We start from the raw sequence: 21,852 nt of genomic DNA, 5'->3' as shown, positions 1-21,852 counted from the left end.
CCTGGAAAGTGGGTGCTATTGCTGATAGATGCCAGCACACTGGAGCTTTCTCTCTTCCCTCTCTGCACTTCGTTGCTGCAGAGCTTGCACAGTCGAGGCCTTTCTCTTTTGAAGAAAGACTGTTAATCTCGACTGTTAATCTCCTTGGTAGATTAGAGGAAGAAAAGGACAAGTTTATAAATGCACTTCTGACTCCAGATTCTACTTTCCTGTTGATACAGCTGTGTGTTTCCTACTGGATGGCTCAGTAAACAGACAGTTTAGCCCTTCATATCTTGCAGTTCTGTTGCTTTAGCATCACCGTTTTCTCCCCTTAAAGAATATTTCTCTTGTCTCTGCCCAGAGAAGCCTTTTTTTTTTCCTTCCCTTCTTCTTTTTTTTCTTATTTTGCACATCCCCACACATTTCACATCCTGTTGTGGTTTAACACAATTGAAAAAGAACAGGATTTCCTCTTGCTTCTGGTGAAAACACTTCATTCCTTTGCAAGCCCTGCTTCCTGGTGTGTGTTCATGGAGGAGAAAGTCATTATACCTTCTAAGTTTAATTCATAGTGATTAAAATGTAATCAATAAATTCCCTGGCAAAGGCATCAGCAGAAGACCCATGTACCAAAATTCTGTAAACAGAATTTCTATGTATAAGAAAGTGTCTACCGGATTCAGCTTGAGGTAAATTACATGCCAACGGTCTTTCAGCACCTCATACCAGCACAAAATCTTCATTCAGAAGATAACACTGATCTACTGAGTGTCTTGCAAATGTGGTAGCTGCTTATAACCAAATCTGCAATCTGTTACAACACTAGACTGGTGATTTGCTCAGGGGCATTTTTGGAGCCATTGTGCATATGCATTTGATTGTCAGTGGTTTGTATTTGTTGACTAGCTCTAAATTAACTTTATTGTGCAAATCATCTGACTTTCATTAGCATCAATATTCTTTTAAGGCATTCATATTTTAATCACACTGTTCTGGCTGCCATTTCTCCTTTGCTGTGACTGTGAGAAGTGAACAAGATGCATCCATGTTCAAAAGCCATGTGGCTGTGTGGTCTACATTAGAAAGCAACTTCCCTTCTCTTAAGCAACTGCCATTAAAAACAAGCTGCTTACATTGGCTCCGTTTAGTATTCTTATTTGTAACTATTTCTTACTGCATTGGAACCTCCAGGTCCCGATCAAAACTGATTTCCTCCCACTCTCTTCCTTTATCCAGCTTTATTCCTAGATAAACAAAAGTGGATAGGTCTTGTGAGAGGGCTTTTTTCTTGCTTGTCTTTTCTGGGGGAAAGCTGATCAGAAACCATCTCGGTTGTGTAAGAGCTGAGTAGCTTCTACATTAACTGAGAAGAAAAGGGTTTTTTCTGCCTTTAATGAGATTAATTGACCCTCAAATGGTTGTATACCTAAAACTTTGCCCTCCTGATGGACTTGAAAGCAGCATTTTGTTTTCTTCTTTAAGAACGAAGCGGTTGGTTTGTTGCTTGGTTGGGAATGTAGCTCAGGTGAAGTTAATGACAGCATTCCAAAAATTAATAATAATGTAAAAATACTTCATGCTTTTCCATGTTTTATTAGATGCTCTCTTTGGAATTGCTGTATTATTTTTCCATTTGACTAAAAGCACTGATGGTGTTGATCTCTAACGTGATCTGCAGATAGGTTAGAGACTCTTATGAAGAACTCCTTTATCTCAGGTTGGTGCCAGCTGTAAGGGATTAGTTTCATGCTTGATGACATTCAGTTCATGGACTTCTGATGTCCTTTTGCATATGCCCTAGGTTCAGGTACTGTGTGGCATTGTACACCTTACTGAGATTAAGCTGAGGAACCAGGTGAGAATATCACTAGATCTCAGTTTCCCAGCTGCCAAAGAAAGAAGATGCTTCATTCCACCATCCTCCTTTTGAGAGGCTATAAACTATTTGGCCAGGCTTGTCTCTTGTAACAGATCATAAGATATCTCAGCACAGGAGTGTCCTGGATCTGGTACATCTGATGAGGAGTACATTGAGTCTCCTTCTTTCTGCATACAAAACCTGTACTCCAATCTACTTCAGGGTCTTGACCATCATCTAGAAAAGTTAACAGATTCCAGATTTGTTTACTGGTTTCTTCCACCTTCATAGCTTTAGACCTTAAGATCTCCAATACCATCTGTGTGAAGGGTCTTTGTATACATGTTTTGGCAAGTAGTGTCTCAGCTCCACATGTTGAACTAGTAAAATCCTTCAGTTAGGCTCGGCTTGTTCCAGAGATTTGGGGCAGATAAGGTCAGCAAAGCTGGGCATAAGGAGGCCTCTAGCTAATCACCACGCTCTTGCTAAATGATCTCACCATAAATTCAGCAAGATTATTTGTGCTGATCTAGCTTCAGCTTCGAATATGAGCTTATACAGCAATTCATTTCACTAGCTTATGGGTCACCATGTTTCTGGTTTACTGACTACCTGGTGTGCATGGGTGCAGATTCCCTTCCAGCCATATTCTGTACATTTGAATTCATCCAGAGATTGCAGCAACATTTCTATTGAATTTACTGGTTTTGTGTAAAAGTCTTTAGTCTTTTTTTGTTTGTGTGTGTGTTCTTGTTCTGTGGATTTTTGCTTTTGAGTCAGAAATAAAAAGCTCTGAAGTGTGTGCTTAGCATTCTGCTGCTTGTCCTCTTTTTACACAACATATCACTGTTGCAAAGGACTTTAGATTTCCTTTTTGAGATTCTTTCTGGCACATTCTAAAACACAGTGACAAAATGTATAATTAAATCTGCTGGGAGGATTTTAAGAGGCAGTTTTTTGACATTGGTACCCTGTGATATGGCTAAAAGCTTGATATCAGCTTCAGGAGGAGAACAGTTCAGGAAGATAATGTGTCCCCAGGGAATGTAATACTTCAATTCCTTGAGGAAGTGATTTAAAACAGCATCTGCTCTGTGCTGTGCATCATTTAATAGATTTCTTCAGATCCCTGAACCTGAAGAAGATTATTTGGATACATGTCTATTTGTGTGAATCAGTTTATAGCACTCATACAAATGTAATGGGAATACTGTCTGGCATTTTGAAAGAGGCAGAAGGAACTTACACAATAGTGAAGACACAAAACTTAACCATTCAAAGTAGCATAGACCGTGGAGCTGTTTCTGTCCCACTGTCGATGTGATGAGATGCCCGTAAAGTTTGATGTAGAATGTTCCCTTTTCTTCTTTGTGACAACATGGGCACTCTGGTTATTTCATGTTCATGAGGTTCACGCCTCATCCTGCCTTAACCATTTCATATAACTTTAACTATATAACTTTAACTTACAGGGAGTTTTGTGGTTTGTCTCCTTGACTATGTGAGTGTCTTTTGCCTCTGCACCTTCAGTATGAGAACAGCCCTCATTCACTTACCGCATATATTAGCACCCCTGCAGTCCTGTTTTCAGAGATTTCCAGATGCCTGGTGCTTGTTCAGAACATCAGTCCAATCTCTTACTACCTGTATGTGTAGCCTTCAACTTGTGTTTCCCTTCCTTAATTTAAATAATACTGTTCCTAGCTGAGTAAGTTTTTGACACCGTGAATGCTTCCTTTACCCCCATGAGATTTCTCCTGGCAGACTTTGTACTCTGCGCATAGTCGCTGATGAAGAGGGTGCAGCTCTTGCCATCTCTTCAGTCTGTCCAAATTAGTGTAGTTAAATCCACTCACCTAATAATCCCCAGAGCTTTTAGAAAATGATCTGATTATCATATACAGAGGTAAAGGTTCCTTTTTACTGCTGCAGCCTTGTAAAAGAAAACTAAACTCTCTGTATTTGCCATAATGTTATTGATAACATCTGTACCAATCAGAGGAACTTGTTTTCCACTGTCTGGGTCATCACGTACTCCTTCTACCTACATGTAGTGAGCACCAATGATTTAGTAGACTCCTGAACAGATGTTTCTGGTTATGGGAAGTGCAATAAGTATTGGCCCATGATCCTTAGAAGTTAATCTGTTTACTCTCAAGGGATCTCATGATGGTGCTATCAGCTGAATTTTTCACAATACAGATGTGAAAGTATCACAAGGCCTCCAAGTACAGCAATATTATTCTATGTGTTGAACAAGGGTCAGTGGGTTTCTGGAGGCTGTGGGGGAGGTTCTGCATCTCTCATTCACTTAATCTCTTGTTCCCATTCTGTCTGGTTTAAATGGGACTTGATCTTGGTCAAAGGAGATTTTATCTTTAGATGAATCCTGCAGGTTCTTCCTCTTCCCACTTTCCTGGTAATACTTCCTCCACTTTTGAACAAAAAGATCTCCTCTAATGTCCTCTCATCATTTGTGAACTCTATATACTGCACCTCTGCTGTGGTACTTGGCTGGTACTGGAGCTGGGAGTCTCAGCCCCAGAGAAAGACAGACAGGGTCACATTTGTTTGCTTCACATCCTCATGCCCTCAGACTGTCTCTGTAGTGGGAAGTGAAAGAGAAGATGCAGCCAGAAGTTCAGTAGAGCCAAGCTGGGCTATGCAGAGTGTTGGACACCAAGGCACAAGCCAACAAGCCAGACCAAGGCAAGCACAACATAGTAATAACATGGTGGGGTTTGGCATTGCTGGCATTTAGAATTGCAGTATTACTCTTTTCCACTGCTCAGTGTAAGATCCAACCTGATGATACCCCTCTCCCACTCTGGGTTTCAGTGGTTTCCTGCCTTGGTTTTCTAGAAACAGCCTCAGGCGCTAGTCAAACTCTGGTTGCACATTTAGACTCCATGATTCTGTAGAGAAAATCCTCTTTCTTCACACAAGTATGGCCAGGCTATACCCAGATGATGAGATGACCAAGCTGTGATAGGTATTGATGTCAATGTCTTTGCTTCAAATGTGCAAATGATGCTTTTCTGATCTCTCTGCACAAACTGACCTAACACGTCCTATGCTACAAGAGACTTTTGCCATGATTTTGTCTGGCAAAGGGTAAGATAACAGATACTGTTTTAGATGGGACATAGAATCATAGAAGTTTGGGTTGGAAGGGACCTTTAAAGGCTGTCTAATCCAACCCCCCTGCAATGAGCAGGGACATGTTCAACTAGATCAATTTGCTCAGAACCACATCCAGCCTTGAATGTCTCCAGGGATGTGGCATCTAAAAGGTGAAGTTCTACTATGCCTGGGATTGATATCTAACATTTAGGAGAGCAAAGTATGTAGCAGCTAATAAAGAGTTGGTATTTCTTCCTAATGTTCTGTAATCTGACTCAATTAGTTTCAGGTCCTCCTAGAGTGTGCAAAAGTCTGACACCCTCTGTTGGCCCTAAGGATGTTGCTTATAAGTCTTCCATCTGTATTCTTTATCTAACAGATTTCATAAAATACTATAAGCTACCTTTACCAAGATGTGCCATGCTTAGTGCAAAAGTATCCCTTCATGATGGAAGTCTTTATCTGGAAATGCTGCTGTTTATTCAGACAAGTTGTAGGCTCCATCTGTTTTTTGCTTAACTACAGAGATGTCCCATTGCAGTCTTACTGCTCATCTTTCGTTGGGAGTCTTGAGGTGGCTTTGATGCAATGATATAACACTATAATAAATAGCAGTTATGGATTTTTGGATGAATCCATACATGCCATGTGTTCCAAAGGGACCATTAAAGTAGCAGCAGCTTCTCTTTCCTTATGTTATCCTGAAATCTTCCAGCTACAAAACCAAACTTCTGGTAGGTTTCCTCTTACCAGATAAAATAATAATTAGCTGCCACATATCATTTTTGGCTGTGCTCATGGTATGGGAGGGCATGGACCTGCAAAATAGAATTCTTTTCTCTGCGTTAAATGCACGATTTAACAAAAAGATTAGGTTTTATTTCCCTGTGCCAGAACCAGACTTTAGGTGGTACCACACAAGACTGACCTGATGAAGACATCTCGCTGGGTGTTTAGGTTTATGGGCATATTCCACGTGCGGTTTTGGCAAGGTATGCATTCACAGGCTGCCAGAAACGCTGCTTGTCAGTGCCCTCTGGAGGTCTTTAATCCAACAGCTAAGGATGGAGAATTCAGAGCATCCCTGAGTGACCTGTCCTGGTGCTGCACTGCTCTGCTAGTGAAGAAGTTGCCCTTCTGGTGTTCAGACTAAACATCTCAACTACATCTTGTGGCTGCTGCCTATTAGTACACTCTGCTACTCCTGAGGATAGTACTAGACCATCCATTAATCTCTTTGCCAGACTACCCGAGCCCAGCTCCCTCAGCATCTTGTCCTGGGTGGTAACCTTTAGGCCTCTGACCATCTCAGTCACACGGGAGGAAGATTGCTGTTTAAAGGAAATAGCGATGCATAACTCCATCAGTTCATCAGCAGCTCTAGGGTAGGACAGATACTAGGTCAAGCAAAGCAAACTGTTTCAAATTTCAGAGTTTAATTTACAATGACATTTTAAAATGAAAAGTTGTTTTAAGTCAAAGTGCTTTGCGCTGGAACAAGAACAGGAAATTGTTGATACTTGAAAAGACAAATTTATATTTTTATTAGAAAAATTATGCAAACCAAGATGATTTTGAAAAATACTGTGAAATCTGCGCTATTCTTGACATGAAAAAAAACCAAAAACCAACCAAAGAAACAAACCCAAACAACCAAATAAGTGGAGCTTTTCAATTTTTCTTATTTTACTTCTTTTGCCCAGGCTGGGACAGAGTGTCCCCCAAGGCAGTAAGAGGACAGAATCATAGAATCACAGAATAGTTAGGGTTGAAAAGGACCTTGAAGTCATCTTCCTTTTGATTTCAAGGCCATGACTGAAAAAGAGGACATGAGCAAATGCAGATCATGACTTATTGCAAAGTAAAACCTCTGCCAAAGCAGACTGGGAGCTGAATCTGTGATATTGCTTTTGTTACTCAGCTTGTGGCTCATATGTCAACATCTTGTTCTGTACAGGTTTAAGATGGTTTGTAACTCTATGACCATGACCTTGGATAGTCCAGATGCACTTTCCACTTTCCTGAAACTGAAGTCTGTCTGCTTGTCCTTTCTGGAGGCTTTTCTGATTGCTCCAGATGTTCTCCGTTACTTTTCAGACTCTAGTTAAAGCTAGTTTTCACTGGATGAGCTCATTAGCTGCACAAACAGAACATGTGCAGAGAAGACATTAAAATGTTCTTAGAGCATAGGAATTATGCTGTTAAATATCCCGATTAGTGGAATCTGTGGTGGCAGTGTGAATTTGTTAATGATGTCCAAACATTTTTAGGTCACCCTATTCTAAGCAAGTGCTGCTTTTACTGGGACAACACTTACGAAACATCAGGTTGCTTTCTAACAGGGAAGTTCTTTCACTCTGAACACTCCATGGAAAACTGTGAAGAAAATGTAAGGCCACACTGAGTTTGCCAACATAAGCAAATCTTTGGCAAAAAGGTGAATGTATGTAATCTTTACTCTATAGTTGTTTAAACTGTCTTAGAAAAGACTATTCCAAACATCTGCCTACATTCTTCCCACAGTCACATTTCCCAAAATAAAGTTATGGGAAGCTGATTGTTCATCACTCATATATCCACAGGAATATTAATGCTTGACTCACTGTGGATATTTTATTTTCTCGGGTTATTGAATGTTATGCTTCATGCAGAACATTCCCTTCTGCTCAGCCTACAGTGCACAGCAAGAATAAATCCAGCTGGCGCTTGACATCTATAAAACTATCTTATATTTTCTGAGTTCAGAGTCTGTTATTTTACAATATGTTCTGAAGATTTCATGTCTGGGATCAATTTTAATGAGGTATCTAGAAGCTTGTGCATACTCTGGGGAAGTTGAGCCCCCACATAATCATATTTTCCTTATACCATGCAGAATCTGATTTATGTCTCTGTCCTGATGCTAGCTCTCTTTTTACTAGTATTTCCTTGTGATGGTTTATGAACAGGTATGAGGATTCAGGGATTTGCAGCAAGAGTATAACAGCGAAGAAGTCCTGATGGTACTGTGATTACTGCTGATCTTGCTGTAAGAACCGTCTCTTTGTCGACCCATCTGTTTTGGGTGTAATAATAATGCAAATATTCATCAGTATTCAGCTCAGAAGTTCCAACTAAGCAAGATCAAGCAACAAACTTCTACCTTGAGGGCCTGGTTTAAACTCACTGGTGTAAGCCAGGTCCTGTTTGTCATTGTTAATGTGCCCATCCTTCTGACATGCATTAGGAGTTGCTAACCTCTGTCTGTTCTGGGATGAAACTAAGCAATCTCTACACTTTCCTAGAGATGCAACTGAGGGATAAAAGGTTATGCGGCTTTATTTAATAGACTATTTCTGTTTCATTTTGTCTTCTCATTTTTTACTTCCTTATTATTCTCCAGACTCTGTGTTCCTCTGGGAACTGTGCTACCTCAGGTTAGTATTAGGATGTTTGCAGCTCTGTGAATGTGGAGGTGAGTCTCCTGGGGTGCCTTTTGAGATCATTTTGGTTAATGGGAACATTTAGGGTTGTACGTGCTGTTGGAGTTGGCTCTACAGGCATTTCTACTTGTGCTGTCTACATCGTTCAGCCAGTAGGTGGAACCAGGAGAAAGCAGATGTGTCGTCTGGCAGAGAGATGCAAATGCACAGTTCTTCCCTGGGAGATGCATCCCTATGGTTCCGCTTAAAGCTCTGTTTTTAACTTCAGTGATCATGTTTAGGACAGCTGAACTGGAATATCCGGCGTTATTTCTAAACAGTGACAGGCTGATGCTGCCAGGCCTCGGTGCATGCACATGTCTAAGTAAGGATGCTTGGGTCAGTCTGCAAATCAGCTGATTTGACCACATAGTAGTAAGGAAGACGTTTTAACAAAATATCCTCACTGATTGATTATTTTCTTCCATGAATGTGTCAGAGATGGAAGACAGGTGATAATCCAGATTACATCATATCCCCCCATCAATAGCATCTGACATTTGCTCAAAAAAACAGTGTCAGAAATGTAGGTTAAAAATATCACTTTAATGTGTTTGACTGTTGGAAATTAAAAGCAGCCCACCCAATGGCATGTGCCCTGCCAAACACAGCTTGAGCAGCTATGAGCGAGCTCAAAAGTCCTTCTTTTAGAGCAAATTACCACCAGGGAGAAAACAGCAGGAGGTGATAAGGTACTATGGTTTGAGCAGACCTCTATCTGACAACTTCTAACCATTTCACAGCTCTGCCAATAGCCAGAGGAGTTGAATTTAGAAGTCACAGTCCTTTCTGGACTTTTCCCCATCAATAAACTGGAGATGAAGAACATAGATAGCTTCTCCTTACCTTCACGCAGTTCATCATGATGAGAAAAATACTTGAAAGAAAAAAGCTTTAAGATCATGCAGTACTGCAACAGTGAAATCAGTATACATGAGTATATTTTTAAACACCTGTAAAAACTGGAAGCAAAGGAATATATTTCAATGCATTTAGGGCTTTGCTGCTTAAAGGCAAAGCTTGAGGTTTCCTAATGCTTTATGTAAAAGTGCTGCTATATATCTGGCTGGCTTGCAATTTGGACTGTATACACTATTTTCAACAGCCTAGCTTGGTTTTTCCAGCTTCCAAAACTAAAACAAACTTACAATTAAAGTATTTTCCAACAGATTGAAACTGTACTTTGCCAGTAGGTAGAACATGTTGCTAAATGCCTCTCTGCATTTTGTACCTTTAAGACTTCGACAGTAAAACTCATGGCTATTAAAAACACTGAGTTTGTGGTGATGTCGGGCAGTAAGTAATCTTTTTATTTTCTCCTTCTCTCCCCTTGGATATGAACACAGAAATTAGCTGGAAATTGTTGCTAGTGAAATACTACTCTCTACACATGCAAAAAGAAAGTAATTTTGGAGCTTGCCAAGCATAAATCAGGAGCGACTTTAATAGAGAGTTATCAGGGTGAGAAAGGCTTCATCTTGTTTTAATGAGAATGGACTTGTACCACCAAAACCTGCAAAATTACAAACTCATTAATAACTTGTGGTGGAACATATTCTCCATAGCATCCAAGAAAGCAAATCTGCAGACCCCAAGATTGAAGGGGAATGATACAAAAGAAGTTAAATACCAGTACCTGGAAAAATTAATTTATTAGCAGGCACATTCTTTTATTTTTCTAAGATTTTAAAATAAACTTGTCAAATCTTCATCACTGTGCTTTTTGGTGTTAAGTTTCTCTTCATTCTCATTTTGGATTTCTTAACAAAACCATTGTCCTCCTACACATTATAGTCACCATAAAGACGTGATTCCTGAAACCTTAAATTACTTGAGGGTTTTTTGTTTCTAGGTACAGATGGCCATTAACGAAGGCCAAAAATATGATTTCTTGTTGGATTAGCATCTATGGAAAGAGTTGGTTTTATTATGGTACTTATAAAGCATTATTCATGATGTCTTAACCATCGTACCTATTCATAAGCAAGTGTCTATATCTCAAAATGTTATGGGACATTGAAGTAGTAGGGCTGAATGACTTTTCTAAAAGGATTTAGATATTACAGGTATGAGAGCTGACCATGGAAAAGCCAAGAACTATATGAATCTACAGAATTGTTTCTCCCACAGCAAAGCTCTGAGGGACTTAGGAGGGGAGAGGAGGAGGGCTTTGAAGCTGTTCAGTTGTACACTTTTTCTAGTGTCCAATGGACAATAGTTTTCAAAGGCTGGGTTTTGGCTGTGTTGCAATGGAGCCTAGGACATGATGTCACTTCCACTTCTTCATGACCTCCCTATTTGCAAAATATGGCAGTCATAGTATTTTGATGCCTGTCCACACTTATTAATTGAAGATGCTCATGTAGCCCACACCAAGTGGCTGACTTACATATACTGCTGGATCCTTCTAGCTGAAGGAATTACACATCAGGAATTACAGCAGTTAGTAACTAAAAGGACATGTGAAAAGCCTCCTTGGCCAGCTCAGACTTCAGACCTAGAGGAAGGGCTGTTAAATAATTTACTCTACATTCCTGTCTATCACAAGCCACCACATGGCTCCCAGCTACTCAGTGCTTTACAAGAATTCAGCCTCAGTCCTTCACATATTAACTGAAACCATAGGACTAACAAGGTTCCTCTTTGCTATGTGTGTTGATTTACAGACACTTTCATATCTACACAGAAGTGTTTACTTGCTCGTGTTGACAATACAAATAAGAGACTGTGAAGGGATTTACTTACAGGGTTGGGCCATGGCAATGGGCTCTTTAAATAGCTGTGTGACTTTTATCTGTGTGCCTGGATTTGATTATTAAGCACTTTTTTTTAATGATCAGCAACAAAGTAAATAGGTTTATTGCACTTGAAGAGGCCTCTCTTCTCAAGTGACAGATTATTGCACCTATCCAAATTATTGCTAGTGGAATGAGAAATGCTGCTATTAAAAGGCCAGGGCTTTTCATTTATTTGAATGTTCCTCTTTTAACAACTTTGGCAGCATCAAAGAGGCTTAAAGTGGGAGTAAATTATACTGGTATGTTTTAGTTTAAACATGACTTTAAAGGAGATTTTAAGCGAACTTTAAGGACAACTGTTTGTAAAGGAGGTCTTAATGGAATTGGGAACTATGCCCAGAGCAAACACATAGCCTATTTGGCAGTGATTATCAGTGTGTTAACAATTTAGGGTTCTAAATACAGGGTAATTAATTACGAAGATGCTTAAATACACCTTCAGATACTGCAGTAGCAGCAGGTTTAGAAATGCTCTTTAATAAAATTTGAGTCTTTTAACAAGGATGCTGCAGAAGACAATAAAAGGGCTTTGCAGAGGAATTCATCTCATCAGCTGTGGGATTGCAGTGCTTAGGGATGCATTAACCCATAAAGCCTTGGGTTAAGGCATTTTCTTCATGAACAACCTTTTGTTTGAGACCTCTGAAACTGTAAAAAAGACAAAACACTGGGGAATACACAGTACAGTGTAAGCTAGCCAGGAATGATTGACAGGAAGCTCAACATGACCCAGAAATGTGCACTTGCAACCCAGATGATAGCCAACTGTATCCTGGGCTGCATCAAAAGGAGCATGACCAGCAGGTCAAGGGAGGTGATCCTGCCCTTCTACTCTGCTCTCATGAGACCTCACCTGGAGTACTGTGTTCAGCTCTGGGCATGCAGCATGAGAAGGATGTGGACCTGTTAAAGCGAGTCCAGAGGAGGCCACGAAGATGATCTGAAGGCTGGAGCAGCTCTCCTGTGAAGGCAGGCTGAGAGAGTTGGGGTTGTTCAGTCTGGAGAAGAGCAGCCTTCCAGTACCTAAAAAGGGGCTACAAGAACGCTGGAGGTTTTTTTTTTCCACAAGGGCATGTAGTGACAGGACAAGGGGGAATGGATTTAAACTTAAAGAGGGGAGATTTAGATTAGATCTTAGGCAGAAGTTCTTCCCTGTGAGGGTGCTGAGCTGCTGGCACAGGGTGCCCAGAGAAGCTGTGGCTGCTCTATCCCTGGCAGTGTTCAAGGCCAAGTTGGACAGGGCTTGGAGCAACATAGTCTAGTGGAAGGTGCCTATAGCAGGGGCTTGGAACTGGATGAGCTTTAAGGTCCCTTCCAATCCAAACCATTCTATGATTCTATGAATGGATGGAATTGCCTTAGTAATTTCTAGACCTTGACTTTCCTTGTCTGAACTTTGTAGAGATACACAGTTATTATTTCAGCCATCACTTCTTGTCACAAAACAGGGCTTCTGGACCTCATGTACCCAAGCAGGGTCATAGCCTGTAAATAACCCTATTTGTTTCTGTGCTTGAGCTACTGGACCCTGCTTGACTCCCATGTGCAGCTGCGGGTTCCTGTGCAGTAATCCTGGTAGAAAAGGCACCTTTTTGCTTTGTCACTGGGCTGATTTGCACCCTTCCTGCATCACAAGTATGGCTGGTGTTGTTAAATGTCACTCAGAGTTTGCTCTGCAGGAACTGGAGAGTGCAGAAGGCAATGAACCTCTGCCCTCTGTGGTTTCTATGAGTACCCCAGCACTCCATTATCTCAGTAATAGTGACCTGAACGTGTCTACTGGAGTAGCATCACTGTGTTACATGAAATCCCTTTTTACCTTGTTTTATTTTGATCAGATTTTTTATCTGATTATCAGATTTTTAATTAACTTGCACTTTTGGGTTTTTTTCTTGCTTGCCAAGGAAATGGAGATCAGGAAACGGAAACTTGGCAGTATCCTCCTCATAAAAGTTTTCCTTCCTTTCTCACCATGCTGGCAAATATTTGTGCATGGCTAATGGGAGAAACACTATCATTATGAAGCTTCACTTACACTCATCCAACTTACAGTTCCCACAGTGGCTCCATGTAGGACAAAAGCAAGTGCCAAAAGACAGAGGTGGAAAATCACTGCGGAAATAGTCAAGTTGTTTTTGACTCTGTGGGCCAGGGAAATATCATGGGAACTCCAATACGACCTGGAAGAGCCCATCACAGACAGATCTAAGAGCTTCATGACTACGTTAGGATTCACAGAGAAAGAGTGTTTCTGCTGAATATGGTAGCCTGGACACTGCAAAAGTTGGATAAGGGTGGTTGTCAGAGTGTTTAGAGGAAATACATGACTTGATTGATTGATTGATTGATTGATTTGAATTGTTATAGCCATACTGTGGTTTCATTGCTTAGGACTAGGACTCTGTCAGGGAGCTGGACTGCAGCTGTGTTGTGTTATAGGGATGGAGATAAACAAAACATTTTTCAGACAGAGGCGGGTGAACTTGTGAATCATGATGTTCACAGTCAGTTAGCCAGATTTTGGCTTCAGAGGTTCTTTTCCTTCCCTAACCTCATCTCTACTCAAGCCAAAGGGCTAGGACATTGTAAGGCAGCAGTTGTTGTGCTATTAGCAGTGTTGCAAGAAAAGATGAAATGGCCAAGACATCCTCAGGAGGTTTGCAATGGAGTGCTAGGTCTGTGGGTTTCAGGTCATTCATACAACACAGACATCCATGAGTGATTGTCTGTGAAGATGGTGGACTCCTAGGCCTGCTCCTGGCACCCTTGTGGATTTATGGGACTTCACGTTTTGGATGCAAGACCCACATAAATATGGATAAGCCTGAGGAAGATGAGGCCAAACAGGTCCACATGAGCTTTCACACTGCAACACGACGACCTTTACCTTGCTTGTTGACCTGAAGGGCAGTGACTGTTGCACGAGGAAGCTTTTAAGTAGCCAAGAGTAGCTCTAGAGTCATCTCTCAATCAACAGGGATAAGATATAGGCAGCACAATCCTTTGCCAGAGCCAGGCACCACAGGGTGACCAACACTGGACACACCACTCCTTCTTCTCATGTATCAGAGGTGGGGTTTGATGTGTTCCTTCATGGAGAGAGACCTCTGCTTGGATAGGAGAGGTCTGGAAAATGCTGAGTACCAGCAGACTAGGGCTATGCAGTTTAAATACTGGTCCAAGCTGTAAAGCGTTTGCCCTAAGCTGGTATCAAGGGGTTTACAAGAGAGCAATGACAGCTCCCTTTACGTGGCTCTTTGACATTTATTCTTTGGTTTCCTTGCAGACCTGAGCAGATTGTAATTGAGGACTAGCCACCAAAGGGTTTTCAAATCCCTTTTCTCTGGAACACTCTCCGAGCTGTGTTTGTTTGTTTGTAGGCCATTGCCCAGACCACCACCATGACCCCCACCACGACAGAGACCTACACGCGGACTCAGTACTGTAAGTGGCCATGCGAGTGTCCGAAGTCCCCACCTCGGTGCTCGGTAGGAGTCAGCCTGGTCACAGACGGCTGCGACTGCTGCAAGATGTGTGCCAAGCAGCGTGGAGAAAGCTGCACTGAGGCTGACACTTGTGACTTCCACAGGGGCTTGTACTGTGACTACAGTGGAGACAGACCTAGGTACGAAATAGGAGTATGTGCACGTAAGTGATGTACATATATTTTTGACTTTGACACACATTGGCAGCTCCCCTCAGTCTGAGCCATGGCTGAGATTTATCTCACTAGATACCTGATTGTACACTCATCAGCTCCTCCGTTCGTCATCTTCCATTTCCTTATAGCTGTCTTCATTCTCAGGGCAGTTGGCTGGATAAGAAATGACATCTGAACTTGTGCTCTTTGAGTTGGCTGCAGCCAAGTGCAATGAGCAATTAGCATTTGAAGGTCTTCAGATTTGCAAGTAGATGATTCTATACTTGCCACAATAGGAGGAGGTGTTGCAGTGGGTTGGGCATGAAGGAAGCATAGATATGCAACTGTCTTTAAAGACAAGCAATATGGGTGTCTACATTGGCTTATTTCCAATTGTGGATCCCTAAGGAGAGCATGTCAAGAGAGTCAGGGTCAAATCATCTCCTAGCAAATTTTCTTGGTGACAAATTGATTTCTGAGCCTTAATCTTACTGCAGTTTCAGTCATATTTGCTGCCGTGAGGCAGAAGGATTTCTTCCTCTGCCTGTCATAATGAAGGGATAACTCATGCAACTGGAATGCTTTCATTCAAAAAGAAATGAGGTAATGTTTTGCGTGTCTGGGATTCACTTGTTCTGAGATCCAGAACATGGGGGGAATCTAATCTGCTCATAAATGTTATAAATGATTGAAAATCATTACTCTGGGAATGACTAAATGGGAAAGGATCATGAGTAAAATCACAGAGGTAGCTGATCAGAAAGGATGTTGACTGTTTAGCATGTTGTTGCAACATATTGGTTACAGCTTTAGATTCATAAACAGGAAGAAGCCACTTAGAGGAAGGATCTTCTATGCTAGAATATAACCATGAATAGTACTAATAGAAAATGCAAATTGGAAGGAAACCTGGAGGAGAGTTGATTGCGAGATGGATAGAATAACTGATCCACAGAAAAGAGAAAAGATTGCAAACACTGGGCTTCAATAAACTTAGAATATCAGCAGAAGGTTTGCAAGGGGCAAGCCTGAGGAGTAAAGAGGTTTAGGATGGCTGGCAGAAATACTAGGGGTTGTAAGGAAGTGTAGTAAGACATGAACTTGGCTTTGCGTTAGCTCATCCACAAAAAACCAAGCATGCAGAAAGTGCAATCTAAACAGGTTTTGTAGGGTATGGACAAAATAACAACAAGAGAAATTGTATGCAAGGAGCCACAAGCTTAAACAGTGATTTTCAAGATTAGAAAAGATCCAAGGTTAAGAAAAGAGGATATGAGATCATTCAAATATATTGTCTGGAGTATGTGTGCAGCATTCATGGGAGGTCTGTAAGAACAGGTTAGACAAACATCTGTCAAGAATGACATCGTTACAGCTGGCCCTGTGTTGGGAGAGGAAAACAAGCTGGATGTTGTCTCAAAGCTACCTCAGCCTTCCTAGACCTCTTTGAAAACCTTCCTGTTACTTCACATTTGTTTATTTAAATGCTTGCTTTCTTGGTTGGATTTTTTTGAGGGTTTTTGTAGTAGTCCCATACATGACAGTCATTCAGTATTCCTGTGGCAACATCATTGTGATGATCTCCAGCTTCTCCAGTGAGGTCTGGAAGGATTCTCAGTCTGCACTTTCACGTCCCTACTGCCATGACAATATATCCCTTATTATCATAGAATAGGTAGGGATGGCAAGGACCTTAAGGTCATCTAGTTCCAACCTCCTGTGATGGGCAGGGATGACTCACACTAGACCATGTCACCCAAGGCTCTGTCCAGCCTGGCCTTGAACACTGCCAGGGATATGACACTTATGGCTATATGGTGAGGGGTACTGTGGTGTGCATAGCTGAGGGGCACGAGAAGTAGGTCTTTCCATGGTTAGGATGTGAAGCATCTTGTCTCTGGTTGCCATAGAAAGCTGTGGTCTTCCCCTTGCTTTCAGCATCCAAGTAGATGCACTTGACAGGATCTGCTGACATGTTCTTTCTAATGCACTTGGTCATATATAGGCCACATCACCCCACTCAGAGTACACCAGCTGCTGCGCTGTAGCTGAGTGTGAGTGTGGCTGCAGCGTGAGTGAAGGCAAGAGTGGGGCTCCTGAGCTGCGTGTTGGGGACTAACTGCTGTGAGGAATTTGCTTTGCAGCTGGCTGCCAAAATGTAAGTCTAGAGAATCCAGTGCATGCAGGACTACAGAAACAATAGAATTTGTGGAAAACAGAGATTCTGAAAGAGCTAGGAACTGCTGTCGGGAAAGGGAATGGAGTGAGAATGTGAGAAATTCAGGCTGTATCTGGACTGGCATGGTGAAATGTGTCCAGGATCTGATCACCCGGACATCAGATAGGAGCCTCTGCAATTCACTACACCTTTTGTTGTTGGCTTTTTTCTGCATGGAAGCAGAGACAATGGGGTGCTGAGCACATACCCAGGTGGGGAGGCAAGCATTGTGCACTTGAGGTTAAGAACAGGGATGCACCAGGAACAGGGATGTGCTCCCACATTGTCTAACTTAGATGCAGTCTCAGTGAGGTTCTGCATGAAGGCATTCAACAGTCCGTTTGTCTATGTTTGGGATGTTCTCATGATGAACCTCCTGATATATGAGACCTGTGTGAGGCTGAGTTAACACAGTCCAGGAGGGATATGCTGGTAGCAAAATACCAGGAAACACAGCATTTTCTTGAGCTGTCATAATCCATGTGTACACCTCGAAGTTTAACTGAGTTCTCAGCTCCAGCTCCAGCACTGAGTGATGTCTTTTCAATACAATGGTGGAAACATGATCAAAATTGGAGCTGAGCCTGAGCTGGAAATCTGGAACCTGTCCTTCAAACTGCAACAACTCTCATTTTTGTACAGAAGAAAGGATTTGTGTTTGATGTTTTCATTCAGCCCATTGTAAAAGTAGGAAGCCTTTGCAGAATTTGAACCCAGCATTTCAATCTGTGTTGGTGCAGCCACACTGCAGGTCCATTTCCAACCAAACTCAAATTTCAAGCAACCTGATCGGTGCATGCACACTGCCTCCGTGTGACCAAACAAGAAACTGAAGCCTGAATTTTCCGTTAGAAAATTTGTGTTCATAACTTGGAAATAAGAAAGTTGATGCTTTTTGAATCAGTGTGATTCCTGTTCATGGGCAATCAAAAAGATTGACTTTTTTTTGTGATTTTATTTTAAAATACTCATCAAATACTGATTTTTGTAGCTTTATAATGTGTTAAATTCATTTTCCAAGAAAACTATTCTGTGATAAACTAGGTGGTATCTAGTTGCCTAAATATAGTAATTCAGTGCCATTTTAAGCACTCCTTCACTTGAGTGTTCTGCTTTTGCTTCAGGTGTTGCAAACCTCATATTTGCAACTCTATGTGGTCCTCTCATACATCTCTGAAAACACCAAATTTCACTCAATATCTGCTTTAATTACTTTTATTGCTCCTTCTTTTACCAGCATGCTACAAAAATGATTTTTTAGGTGAGCATTTGTGGATAAAACTTGTTTTATTTTCTAACTTCTTTTCTCCATGAAGCATTAAAAGATTCTCTTTTTCTGCTGTGATTCAGAATGAAAACAGTTTCCTATACAGTGTGACCACATTCAGCATCACACTGAACACATGACCCCGCAGCCATGTCTCCACATTGGCTCCATTAGCCCAGGGAGCAGCTTGGTAAAGAAGCACATCAGCACTGTTTGTTGCCATCATTATTCTAACAGCGCTCTGTGTGTCTTTCTCTCTTTTTCTTTCCTTTCAGAGATTGTCGGTGTAGGATGTGTCCTCAATGGAGTCAGGTATAACAATGGGGACACGTTTCAGCCCAACTGCAAATACAACTGCACGTGCATTAACGGGGCTGTGGGCTGTATTCCTATGTGCACAAACTCACGTCCTCCCCTTGTCTGGTGCCCAAACCCAAAGCTGATTAAGTTAGCAGGGAAGTGCTGCGAGCAGTGGATTTGTGATGACTCCAAGAAAATCAGGAAGACATCTCCACGGCACATCTCCTCTGCAGGTATGGTGGGACTGAGGTGGATGTCTCTGTCGCCAGGCAACTGGAAGCCAGACTCTATAACCAAAGTATCAGCTTGTATTGCCAGACCTGGCAGGCGTCTGGTCTTTGTGTGGTCGAGGAACAGAGACTCCTATACAGCATATAGTGAAGGAGAAGACATGCAAACAGCAGTGGTGTGCTTGAACTCCTTAGCAGCAATATGAGATTCACCAAACATGCTTGTGTGACTAAGCCCCCCTCTAAAACACACATCTGCTGGTACTTTGAAGATGTCACAAGTCCTTTTTACATCACCATTTTGAATTTGCCCAAAGAAGTGATAAATGCTCCATCCCTGTCAGTGTTCAAGGCTAGCCTTGTGTGACATGGTCTAGCATGAGGCATCCCTGCCCGTGGCAGGGGGGTTGGAACTAGATGATCTTAAGGTCCTTTCCAACCTTAACTATTCTATGATATGATTCTATGATTCAGTCTGGGCCCTCTGGAAAACCGAATGGGTTCAGTTTAAATTGGGACTGAGGCTGTCTGGGTTATAGACTAGATATGAGGAAGAAATTCTTCACTGTGAGGGTGCTGCGACACTGGCACAGGGTGCCCAGAGAAGCTGTGGCTGCCCCATCCTTGGCAGTGTTCAAGGCCAGGCTGGGCGGGGCTTGGAGCAACCTGGCCTAGTGGAAGATGTGCCTGCCCGTGGCAAGGGGTTGGAACTGGGTGAGCTTTAAAGTCCCTTCCAACCCAAAACATTACATGATTCTATCATTTTAGAGCCCTTGTATTTTAGTAGTCCCAGACTTACCTAACAAACACCTTGAAAACATTTATGTGGAAGTTTCATTACCAGTTCGCAATTCTGGACTGACTGAACTGAATTCTGACATTATTGAACTATATTATGTATCACATAAGGTATCTATCTTCTTTCCTCACACTCACATTCATAGTGAAGATCACGTAGCTCACTGAACAGAGGTGGGGCCATTTGCCTCAAATATAATCCCAAAGGTTTACGATGGGTTTACCCTGCTCTGTGTCTTAAATTTATCCTCATGACACCCTGTGATGCAATGTAGTGACATTAGCAACATTAGCTCCATATTTTAGACTCTCATCTCACAAAAGCAGAGCTCAAGGACACATGGGATGCTTGTTGTAAACAGCTTGCCTGACCTTTTCTTTCATAAGTAGAAGCTTTATAGAAGGGAAATTAGCAATTATTATATTTAATATAATAATATAGTAATAAATATATCAGTGAGAGAGCTCAATGCAGCAGTTTCTATCAGAGCTTTGCCTGCGGGCTGTACTGTGAGCCGCAGACCAGTGGGGACCTTGGCTGAGGCTGTGAAGGAACCTGAACTGGGGTTGTCAGCTGCTTTCAACACAGAGCCCACCCCTTCTTCAAGTGGCTGCCGAGCTCTCTGAGAGCTATTCAAGCTGCTCTTCCTCCTTGTGAAAGGCAGTGGCTGCTTCCCAAGCCCCTTGGCCATCCAGCAGACTGTTGACCACTTTCTGTTACAGAATCGATTGAATGGGCTCAGAAATAAACCTTCATGGTGAGCCCAGATCTCATCCCTTTGCTGCACTGGCTGTAATTGTTTGCATTGTGGCAGCACCTGGGGGTCCCAGACAAGGACCCCCTTGTGCAAGGCTGTGAAGGGAGATAAAGAAATGAGCCCTGGCCCCAAGCGCTTGCAGCACCGGAGGGTCTGACACAAAGTAGGTCAGCGGCAAAGGGGGTGGGATGAGAGGGTTCACAGGAATGCTGAGCCACTCTGCTGTGATTTCATTGTTTGGGTTAGTGGCCTGAATGTGTAATGAGCTGGGGAGAGGGCGTTTAATATGGAAAGCTGCTGTGGCTGAATAACGTGGGATTAATCTGGTCTCTGCAGCGTACGAGGGAGAAGATGAAGCCTGGCAGAAGAACTGCATCGTGCACACCTCCCCCTGGAGTCCCTGCTCAAAGACCTGTGGGCTGGGCATTTCCACCAGGATTTCCAATGACAATGACCAGTGCCGGCTCCTGAAGGAAAGCCGCCTGTGCAATATGAGGCCCTGCGAGGTGGATATCACCAAGCACATTAAGGTGGGGACTGCTCCTTCACACACCCCTTGAGCTTTGTCCGGACACAGGGTCAGCCTTTGTTTGGCAGCATTCAGGCTTCTGAAGGCTGCAATTCTACATGGACTTAACTGTGCTGCAAAGAGGTCAAAAATGTGTCTTCCTTATGCTCCCACATGCTGGTGTGAAAACCTTCCCCTGAGAACTTTAGTTCCAGCCAAAGGGTCCTTGCAAGCGAAGGCAAGCCAAGTCCGCTGTGCTTGCTGTTTGTTCAGACAGACCTGGTACTCAACTAGTGGAAAAGCACTGGTGCACTGCTGGTCATGGCTATGAGCTGTATTTTGCAAATACCCTACTTGCAGCTTGTAGGTTTGTATGTCTAAGTGTGTAAAACTGTCACACGTTCTAGATCGGGGCTGTAAAATGCTTCCTAACAGCTTCAAAACCCTTTAAATATGGGGAAGGTGGTTTGTGTGTCCTACCTGTGTCAGCAAGATATATTAACCTGTCTCTTTTTCTGTTCTTCTCTGATTTAGCCTGGGAAGAAGTGCTTGGCTGTCTACAGGGCCAATGAACCAATGAACTACACCATCTCAGGATGTGTAAGCAAAAGTCCATATAGACCCAAATACTGCGGCGTCTGCACAGACAATAGGTGCTGCACACCCTACAAGTCCAAGACTATTGAAGTGAGGTTCCAGTGCCCAGATGGAACTGAGTTTTCTTGGAAAATCATGTGGATCAATGCTTGTTTCTGCAACCTGAACTGCAAGAACCCCAATGACATCTTTGCCGACTTGGCTCATTACCATGATTACTCTGAAATCGCTAATTAAATAGGCTGAATGCTGGAATTGACCCATTGCTCTGATTTTACAGAGGATTTAAAATAAAAGGAGAATCTTCATCCGCT

The 21,852-nt window shown here is 42.3% G+C and overlaps 1 protein-coding gene across 3 annotated transcripts in view; it reads left to right on the top strand.

The window, feature by feature from the left end:
* CCN4 (cellular communication network factor 4) overlaps positions 1 to 21,852 on the top strand; it is a 51,850-nt gene extending 29,998 nt beyond the window's left edge. For all 3 annotated transcript variants that reach the window (XM_030509334.1, XM_030509343.1, XM_030509324.1), the window contains 4 exons: positions 14,603 to 14,870; positions 18,623 to 18,880; positions 20,770 to 20,963; positions 21,476 to 21,852. In XM_030509334.1, the coding sequence (XP_030365194.1) occupies positions 14,624 to 14,870; positions 18,623 to 18,880; positions 20,770 to 20,963; positions 21,476 to 21,775 (999 nt within the window). In that variant the 5' untranslated portion in view covers positions 14,603 to 14,623 and the 3' untranslated portion in view covers positions 21,776 to 21,852. The remainder of the gene's footprint in view (positions 1 to 14,602; positions 14,871 to 18,622; positions 18,881 to 20,769; positions 20,964 to 21,475) is intronic.

Source organism: Strigops habroptila, chromosome 1, assembly GCF_004027225.2.
Source record: "Strigops habroptila isolate Jane chromosome 1, bStrHab1.2.pri, whole genome shotgun sequence".
Taxonomy (NCBI): domain Eukaryota; kingdom Metazoa; phylum Chordata; class Aves; order Psittaciformes; family Psittacidae; genus Strigops; species Strigops habroptila.
The sequence above is the reverse complement of the archived record's forward strand: the minus strand, read 5'-3'. Positions and strand labels throughout refer to the sequence as shown.